The sequence below is a fragment of the Egretta garzetta genome, unplaced genomic scaffold (genome assembly GCF_000687185.1).
Source record: "Egretta garzetta isolate BGI_Z169 unplaced genomic scaffold, ASM68718v1 scaffold617, whole genome shotgun sequence".
Taxonomy (NCBI): domain Eukaryota; kingdom Metazoa; phylum Chordata; class Aves; order Pelecaniformes; family Ardeidae; genus Egretta; species Egretta garzetta.
In genome coordinates this window covers 747,640-757,350 of record NW_009260188.1, presented here as the reverse complement: position 1 = coordinate 757,350, position 9,711 = coordinate 747,640, and the positions used below count along the sequence as shown (strand labels likewise).

At 39.4% G+C, this 9,711-nt stretch overlaps 2 protein-coding genes across 2 annotated transcripts in view; one reads left to right on the top strand and one right to left on the bottom strand.

Moving 5' to 3' along the window:
* UTP15 (UTP15 small subunit processome component) overlaps positions 1-153 on the bottom strand; it is a gene marked incomplete at its 3' end in the record, with an annotated part of 9,807 nt that extends 9,654 nt beyond the window's left edge. Inside the window, exon 1 of the mRNA XM_009642187.2 lies at positions 79-153. Within this exon, the coding sequence (XP_009640482.2) occupies positions 79-153 (75 nt within the window). The remainder of the gene's footprint in view (positions 1-78) is intronic.
* On the top strand, positions 7-9,711 carry ANKRA2 (ankyrin repeat family A member 2). Its single transcript, XM_009642185.2, has 9 exons — positions 7-255; positions 505-904; positions 1,911-2,069; positions 3,475-3,540; positions 4,871-4,968; positions 5,151-5,276; positions 5,663-5,729; positions 5,821-5,901; positions 6,957-9,711. The coding sequence occupies exons 2-9, from the start codon at positions 616-618 to the stop codon at positions 7,010-7,012; spliced, it is 942 nt and encodes a 313-aa protein (XP_009640480.1). The 5' UTR covers positions 7-255; positions 505-615; the 3' UTR covers positions 7,013-9,711.

Here is a 9,711-nt window from a genome sequence, read left to right as displayed (position 1 = left end):
TAGGCTTCCCGCGGTGCTGGCAGAAAGCTCCGGGTGTTCTGGGGTGTTTTGCTGTCGTCGGTCTAAAAGGGGATTTACCGTTTTCCTAGGCGTGCGGGGGAAGCCATTTAGTTCCCTCAAGTTATGAAAAGACTTGGAGTCATAATGGGACATAAAGTCACTTCACCTTTTCCTTCAAGCCTAGTGCTTTTAGGCAGTGAAGTCGTCCTCTTCTTAAAGCCCATTCTTCTCTTGGTGTAAGGGTGGTTGGTAGAGGTGGGTTTTTTTATTGCAACCAGACCAATATTCTGAAGTGTTGCTTAGATAAAACTCCTACTGGCTTCATTGTGGAATTTGGCTTAAATATCCATGTGATGAAATTTAAATGGAGTATTTGGTCAATAGCTCGGGACAGCAGTAAGACTGATACTTCACCAAGGTTTTGACTATCAAAGCCAAATGCCACAAGCTTAAACAAAGCATTACTTCACCAGAATGTTGTTAACCTATGTTACATGTGTTCAGTTGCAGGTTGTTCAAGATATCTTTAGACAGGGCTTGGTTGGCCAGAACTGCGCTGGGATAGAAACTATGAAGAAACATCTTCCGTAAAACAACTCTTGCGTGACTGAGGCCATGGCGTCTTCAACAAACTTAGATGCTGGGGCCCAGTTAATTGTAGAAGAATGTCCCACTAGCTACAGCCTTCCACCCATGCCGGACATTAAAGTGGAGCATCAGCTTGACTCTAGCACAGAGGAAGGCCCGGCTCAGAGTGTCGCCATGGGAATGAAATTCATTTTGCCGAATAGATTTGATATGAACGTCTGCTCGCGATTTGTGAAATCTTTGAATGAGGAGGACAGTAAAAATATTCAAGACCAAGTTAACTCTGACCTTGAAGTGGCATCTGTCTTATTTAAAGGTTGAACTTTTATGGTACAAATTGTTATGTGTGGACTGTGTCATCCTGTTAAGCTGTTACGTTGGTTTTGGTTTTTTTAAAAAAAAGACAACCTCTGCCTTACATGTCTGTTAAACAATAATAGTTTTCTAAGATCTATTCCCCTAACACTTTTATTATATGCATAATGGATTATTAATGTAAAATTATTTTCCCTTAAGATTGTTCTTCCAGTATCGAATCAGTTAGCTTCTTAAAAATTATTTGGCTTCTCAGCTGCTTCTCAAAACCTACTTTTGAGAATTAGAAGCCAAGGTAACATACATACTTTGTAATAAAATGCTGTTAGATTCTAATACAAAGCTAGAAAATGTAGTACAAATTAACACAGCAGCACTAAATGACTTCTTGAATTCTAAGTGGTGACCTGCTGTTGCATTTTATGTAATTGTGGAGTATCTCTCTCCCTGCTGGATGAGTATTCATCCGGCATTCATAATGTGGTTACAATTTTACACAACAGGAGTGGAAAAAGTCCTGGTGGAGAAAATTAGTGAAGGTCACCTCCACTCTTGCAGTGGACTGGTTAGAGAGTGGGCAAAGGGATGAGCTGAGCAGTTACCTGACTATGTGGCTGACCAGAGCTGCATCATGTGATTGCACTGGCGACTGTTAGTGAGGATATGCCAGGTTAAGTGAAGCCATCCTACCTGATAAATCAACATGCCAGGTGTGTTGATAATCTAGATGAAGGCTTACCTCATTTAGACACCAACCTGCCTCTGGGTGAGATTATGCCATGCTGAACCTGTAGGGTAGCAACATTGTTTTATGCCAGAAATAAGTACAGCCCTTTATTCAACTCTTAACAATACACAACGGAAAAAGCACGTCACGAAGCTTACTTGCCATGGGTTTTAAAGCTCTTGTGATACTGGGGCTTTCTAGTTTGGCTTAGAATCTGTGGATTTCTTTTAATCTTCTTACGAGTACTAAAATCCTGTCTTGTTTTCTCTGTTCAATGTAGCTGAATGCAACATCCACACTTCTCCTTCCCCTGGTATCCAAGTAAGACATGTTTATACTCCATCAACTACTAAGCACTTCTCACCAATAAAGCAATCAACTACCCTAACTAACAAGCACAGGGGAAACGAAGTCTCTACAACACCTCTGCTTGTAAACTGTGAGTATCCTTCTGTCTTACTGTTAATAATTATCTTGTGAACTGTATGTTAGATGCCTGTCAGATTTTTTTCTGATTTTTTTTTTTTGGTGTTGTAATGAACTTTAACACAGGAAGAAAACACTGAGATAGTTTTGTCTAATTTGATACGTTTACAGCCATAAAATAGTAATCCACCTGATGTATTGAATTTACAACTGAAGCGTATTTTCTGCAAAGGATCCAATTCTTGGTTTAAAAAAATATAGATAAAGATTTTTCTGATCCTTTCTAAGCTTTAAGTTAATGTTGTTCATATATTTGTTTCCAGAACTTGTGCATCTTGTAGAATTTATTAAAATTAGATGATAGGTAAGTGCTACAGACTACTGCAAACATTGTGATTGTCACAGATCTTGGAAGTCAAGAAGGCAGTGTTATTTATGGGGGGTTGTTATTCTTAATTGTCAAGCATTTTCTTTATAAATTAATTCTCTGTAATTTACTTAATCTATAAATTATTTCCTCTATAAATTATAAGTCCAATGTTTAAAAAAAAAAAGGCTGCTTGCATGGGAAAAATTAATCTGGAGCTGCAACATAGACCTTTGAACAAAATACAGTATTTTTGGAAAAAAGAAAACACCAACAAACTTTCATGTAGTGAATAGAAAGAGAACAGCAAACACTTACATATTATGTATTCATTAGCTAATTTTGTTATTATATAATGTGGATATTATGTATTCCCTCCTGAGCACCATTCAGACCTGCTCCAAGTTGTACTTTTCAAAACCATCTACCTGTGCAGAGTTTACTGTGGCATCAGAGATTTTTTCTTTACAACCTCTTAAGAATCGTTCTGCTTTCAATGCTTGCTACTTTTTATTAAAAATAAAATTAAACACCCCCCCAATCTTTTTCTTCCCCTGTAGATGTCGTCTTGTGTATAGTTTTGTAATGCCCAGTCTCTTCCACATGGTAGTGACTGACAGTCATGCTACGGGCTTTATTGAGCAGTGTGACAGGTCTCCTGATGGCATGTGATATCTTAAGTGTCATTTTTAAACTACACAGCCTTAATTCATCAAAAGATGCTTATTTTCATTTGATAAATATTTTTAATGTGGGGTTGCTGACCAAGCAGCAGAGAAGAGAGCGTGTTGCCTTGTAAAGAGTCAGTGTAACAAGTACCTTTGCTTTTGAGTATGATTTATACTTTGGTTAAAAAATTACCTAAACCTATGAAACTCCCTTGAAACTTTTCAGTTTTTAAGATGGTGGTTCCAGTTCAGAGTATAAGGTGAAAACTACGCTCTCAAATCCAAGTTCTGTACTGCTCAAGCCAGTGGACATGTTATGCCCAGCTTCAAATATAGCAAAATGAAAATTGGTGTAATGCATGCTTTTGGTTCCCTTTTTGCAGCTTTATCAGTTCATCAGCTGGCTGCTCAGGGAGAAATGTTGTACCTGGCCACACGTATTGAACAAGGTGAGACAGAGAGAGGTGAAATGCCTTCCTTTTTTCTTTGGGGCATTTATACCCTGTTGCACTTGATTTTTTTTCCCCAAAGCTGTATTAAAAAAAAAATAATCAATTCTGGTACAGATTAAAGGATATTTGAGGTATCTGTTCGTTGTGGATGTGGACTGTTGTTTCACATCAGTCTTTTATCTGCTCATTGCTATGATCTGGATTTTAAATTGAACATTAGCATTATTAGGAACTGTAGGTAAATCCCTTCCTCCCCTTGCTCCCCAGCTATATAGGTAATCCGCGGAAATGAGAAGGGAGAATCTGTTCATTCTATCAGAAGAGTTAACTTTTTTTAAATTATCTTTGTAATTTCAAACACATTTCTATTACTGGTGGCTTTCCAATTCTATTTAATCAATCAATATATAGAGCTATATGTTGGTAATTTAAGCCACGGTTCACACCTGCAATATGATAGTGCTACTCATTCTGAGTTGTGTGATAGTCTTCAGTGTGACATTTGTATGTCCATAACACATATACAAAACTTCAACTCTACATAACATATTGAAATGAGTACTGTTAGTAGTGTATTCCTACTGTATTATTAGTAATAAGCCATGCTTTCAGTGACCAAGTCTATGTACTTTGTAATGAACCGTCTATATGGAAAGTAAATTGGTTCTGGAGTGCAACAGTTACAAATGTGTACTGTGGTGCTATGATAAGCATGGGACTTTTAAAATACTTCAATATTAAAAAAAAATTCCAACTCAACTATTTCAGTCAGCGAATTATTAAAAATAAGTTCTTTTTCCTTCTTCCAGCTGCACTAAAAGTAGACCGTAATTGTTTCCACAGAACACCCTATTGACTACATGAGCTTTGGGGGGAATGGAGTTACACTATCTATATTGCTTTACAAGCTAATTCTTTACAAGATTATGTGGCTCACTATTGAAAAACACACTTTCTACAGTATAATACAGAATGTACCTCTTTATTATTCAAGCAGCCCTTTTCTTCTTTCCAAAGATAAATCCCAGGTTATGGACAACTTGTAACATTTCTGAGTGAAAAGAGAGCTTGACTGATAGAACTTTAAAAAAAATAATAAACCCAAATCTTAGATTTTACTTTGGTCAGTTGGATGTTTTTTGTTTTCTGGACAAAGGTATTTGCACTACTATTGGGATGGAATTTTGGTTTTAAAATCAAGATGATAATGTCTTATAAGACACACTGGTACCTCAGTCCATTCACCATGGACATGTGAATGTATTTCCCAGCTCATTCAGTGCATTAGTGAAGAGGATTACTAAGTTGCATATTTTTCTTTAAACAGAAAATGTAATCAATCATAAGGATGAAGAAGGATTTACCCCTCTGATGTGGGCTGCAGCTCATGGGCAGATAGCAGTAGTGGAATTTCTCCTCCAGAATGTAAGGAAAAAAACCACACTTCGTTTTAGATTTATTTACTTTTTAGTTCAGTTTGCCTTCCTAAGTTTGTCACTGCTGCTATACACTTAAAACTGTTAAAGTTAAGTTCTGCATAAAACCTCACATTTAAAAAAAGCATGGTTAATTTGTTGGGTTTTTTTTAATTACTATTATTAATTCAGGGTGCAGATCCTCAGATTTTGGGGAAAGGGCGAGAAAGTGCCCTCTCACTGGCTTGCAGTAAAGGATACACAGATATTGTCAAAATGCTGCTCGACTGTGGAGTTGATGTCAACGAGTACGACTGGGTAAGACTCTAGCTTTAATTTATGTCAGAGGGTGCTTTGGTCAGAAATTTGAAACAGGGCACAGCATTGGCTTGGGTTTGAAAATCGTTCTACTGAAATATCTGAGAGTTTCAAAACTTTGACAGGATAAGAAGTTGGCCCTACTCGTTCTGACTTCTTGGTAAAAAGAGAACAAGACTAATGCTGAGTCCTTGTAGAAGAGTGAGCTTACAGTCTAAACAGTAGACAGAAAAAGATGGAAGTTGTGAAGAACCAAAACAGAACCTCATTTTTATAAAACCTGTGAAGTCTCTTACTGATACACAGAAGTATACTGGTGTGTTAAGGAATTATGGTTGCAGACTGCTCAATTATTCAGTGACTATGGCTTTTCCCTGCTTTTGCAGAACGGAGGCACGCCTCTGCTGTATGCAGTACATGGGAACCATGTGAAATGTGTAAAACTTCTCCTCGGTAAGCAGACTGTCCAAACTGAATTATCAGTAAGAAAGTACTATCAGTTCTCATTGTCAGAAGTATGAGTTTCTTTTCCTATTTTACCTAGAAAGTGGTGCTGATCCAACTATTGAAACAGATGCTGGCTATAATTCCATGGATTTGGCTGTAGCCTTGGGCTATCGGAGTGGTGAGTATTGCAGACATAAATTCTTTGATTTGTATTTTTACTGCTCCTTGTTTATGTAGCTGCTGTAATGACCTAGTAGAGGTTTTGCAGCTATAAGATGATCCCTGTCCTCAAAGTCTTAATGTACCTAAGTGTACCAGCCCAAAATGGGTAGGAGCTCCCATCCCTGTCTCAGAAAGCCAGTGCCTAGTAAGAAAATGTCACTGACGTGGACCTGCATCTTTGGGCACAAATAATGGTGTGTAGGGCTGATGCAGCCATGATTCAGACAAGGGGAGCTGAGCTGCTCCCCAGCTTGTACAAAGGCATTTGTGTGGCGCTGGACAATGGTAAGAGGCTTGCAGCCTGCCTGAGCCCCTCACCCTGCCACTCTGTTGATGGGCATGGTATGATGTAGTTTGCAAAACCTTCTGGCCCTGTCAGACTAGTTCTAGTTTACCTTGGAGGCAGACAGTAATGGTGCCACGATCAGTGAATTAGGCTACCATACTTGGTTCTGGAAAATAGAGGCAGAGAATGGGCTCTTCAATGTTTTTTCCCTCATGGTGCCTTCATTTTAAAAGCTGTGAAACATCTGCCGTCACAGAAATTAACTGAACCCAAAAATAAGCCCAGCATTGCACATGTACCTTCTCCAAGCAGAGCTCTGTGCTTATGGGAGGGGAGCAGCAACTTCACAGCTGTTAGATGCAGGACTACTTCCAAGAATTCAATTTCAAAATATTCCACAGTCGTAGTTTCTAATAAATGTTCTTGCCTACTTTGCCTTTATATTTCCTTCCGTATCCTATCTGCCTATTCAAGCCTAAGAACCTCCATCACTTCCAAAACTTATCATCTGCCTTATTGGGTATATTGTTTTTGCATTATACAAGGCTTTCAGTTTCTGAAGGGATGCAAACTCTTACCCAGAGTGAATTTATCCCTGCATTTTATTAAATGATTGTACAGGACAAGCCAGCATCTGCCAGGAAAAAATAGTACAACCATAAAGATGTGGAAAAAAAAACACTGAACACTGATTAACCTGATTTTTTTTTTTTTCTCTGCTTTAGTTCAACAGGTTATTGAGTCTCATTTACTAAGGCTACTTCAAAATATCAAGGAATAATGCTTGGCTCTTCTGCAGGTCACAGTTCTTGGCTTGGAGATCTGAACTGCTTTTTAGCCAGTAATCAGTGACAAGGGTTGGTTGTTTTGTAACTTTACCTCAGTTCGACTATTTGCTGGTTTTAGTTAAGCTTTTTAATATGCTTCCTCTTCTTTCATTGTTGTTCTTAGAAATACGCAATGTCATCCTCTTGTTAAATATATTTTATGTAATTTTAGAAGACAAAAGTCAGTTGTTGTGCATGAAAAACTTTGTAAATAAAACCAGTTTTGACCATCTAAATGTTTACACTGAGTGCAGTGGGTGGCACTGTGCCATGTGTCCTACTTGATCATATCATTGATGCATATTCACAGGAAGAAATTTGTGTAGATACTGAGGTGTTTCACCATGGAAAATAATGGCTTTACTGTTAGTAACACCAAAATGTGTACAATGTGATTGTTTTCAAGATCCCCAGTTTATATTACTGTGTCAGCTTTTGGTTTTGTCCAATTTTTAAGAAGTTGGTAATAAACTGAAGGACTTTGATGGTAGTTTAAATCCTACCTCGTTTCTTTCCACCTGCCTCTGCCTTCCAGTTGTAGACCTGAAACAAATAGGCCAGAGTGTCCTAGACAGAAATTTCTCTGGCATAAAGAAGCCTGATTGCAAGAGCAGAATTCCTAGCTCCTCACTACCCTCCCCGCAGTGGCTGAAAGGAGACATCAGCTGTATGGGAAGATAAGCCAGAGCCCACTGCATTCCAGCCTTCTTCAGCTGGTGTGGTCCTTTGGATCATAGAGTATCTCAAGTTGGAAGGGACCCATATGGATCATCCGAGTCCCAACTCCCTGCCCCTCACAGGACTACCTAAAACTAAACCATATGACTAAGGGCATCATCCAGACGCTCCTTGAATTTTGACAGGCCCGGGACCATGACCTCTCCCCTGGGGAGCCTGTCCCAGTGACTGACCACCCTCTCCATGAAGAACCTTTCCCTAAGGCCCAACCTAAACTTCCCCTGACGCAGCCCCATTCCATCTTCTCATGTCCTGTTGTTGGTCACCAGCACCTCCCCCTCCATTCCCCTCCTTGAGGAAGGTGTAGGCTGTGATGAGGTCACCCCTCAGCCTTCTCTTCTCCAAGCTAAGCAAACCCAGTGACCTCAGCTGTTTCTTACATATCTTCCTCCAGACCTTTCACCACCTTGGTCACCCTCCTCTGGACACGCTCTAATAGTTTGATGTCCTTTTTATGCTGAGGTGTCACAACTGCACACAGCACTGGAGGTGGGAGCTGCACCCGTCCAATGCAGAGTGGGACAGTCACTCCCCCTCAACCAGCTGGCTGGATGCACCCCAGGACACAGTTGGCCCTTTTGGCTGCAAGGGCACGCTGTTGAATCGCATTCAACTTGCCATCAACCTCAGCCCCCAGATCTTTTTCTGTGGGGCTGCTTTCCAGCCTCTTGTCCCCCAGCTTAGAGGGATGCCCCAGTGTAGATCTTTAGTTGGAACAGCAATGGCTATTTTGAAATAGGTTTGAAAAACAGGCAAGGTTATAGCTGATTTTCTGGTGCCTCTGCACTTAAAACTACACTGAGTGATGGGACACATGATACTTTTGCACAAGTAATAGATTAAGCTTTTGAGAGAAACTTTTCAGAAGCTTTTCCCCTGACAATATGTACGCATCCCCCACGGGGTGCAGACGTGTTTCCATAAGCATTTCTCCACTGTGCCTGCTAGAGTCTGCCGTCTGTTCACATACACACACCCTTAATCCCCACCTTCCTTCCCCCAACCCATGGGCAGTGAGCCCAGCCTCCAATTTACTCCTCACCTAGAGTTCACAAGAGATGAGTGGACCCAGATAAGTTACTATATTCCTAATATAGCAATTCTACCATGTTTAATTTTTCTATTTCAAAAATATTTCATACACAAAGGCAATCGATACTACTTAAAGTACACGCACTGTGATCCTGACCAGAGGTACTGGAAGGCTGGGGAATAATCCAGCAGAGTTCTTTAGGTCAGAGCCAGAGAACTTACAAATTCAAAATGCTAAGTTTGTTATTTCAAAGTGACTGAATAGGGGAAAACATAGAAGAAACAAATTAAAATTACAGGGATTAAACCTGAATTTATGTCCAAATTTCTCTCCAACTCCATACTGAAACACGTGTGGTATATAAAAGGTGTAAATCGGGTCAGAATTAACATCTGAAAGGTTGTTTATGTGAGAGCCAGTCCAAAGATCCGTTTCTTTCACAAAGCTGAAATTTGAAATGGAATGAGCTTTAAGGGCAACGAATTAAGAAAATGTAACTCATCTTGCAGGTGCTGGTGAAATCCTTGCTGCATTTAACTGAGCATTATCCATCTCCCAGGCTTTGACACTTGTATTTTTATGCGGGGTTTACACCAGTTTTATGGTATCATGCATGATTAAATCAGGTTAAAGAAACAGTAAATCTGGCATGCCTTGGAAGCGAGGGAAGAAAATTGTTTCATAATCACAATCTAGAAATATATGCCTCATTGTACGTACTTTTAAAATAAAATAACATGAAATGGCAATTACTGTAGTTGCATACTAGACATAATGAGATTTAAAGGCCTTTGTAAAAACAAATGTTGAAGTTCCATGTTGGTTGAAAAACAACATGAATAAAATGCAAACTGTGTTTTCTTGAAATATCATAACCTGATC

Bases quoted from the DNA above. Each gene is read 5' to 3' on its own strand.
- ANKRA2 (XM_009642185.2), top strand. From the start codon at position 616: ATGGCGTCTTCAACAAACTTAGATGCTGGGGCCCAGTTAATTGTAGAA. The intron at 5,730-5,820 runs GTAAGCAGACTG...TATTTTACCTAG, and splicing joins ATGTGTAAAACTTCTCCTCG to AAAGTGGTGCTGATCCAACT. The intron at 5,902-6,956 runs GTGAGTATTGCA...TCTCTGCTTTAG, and splicing joins AGCCTTGGGCTATCGGAGTG to TTCAACAGGTTATTGAGTCT.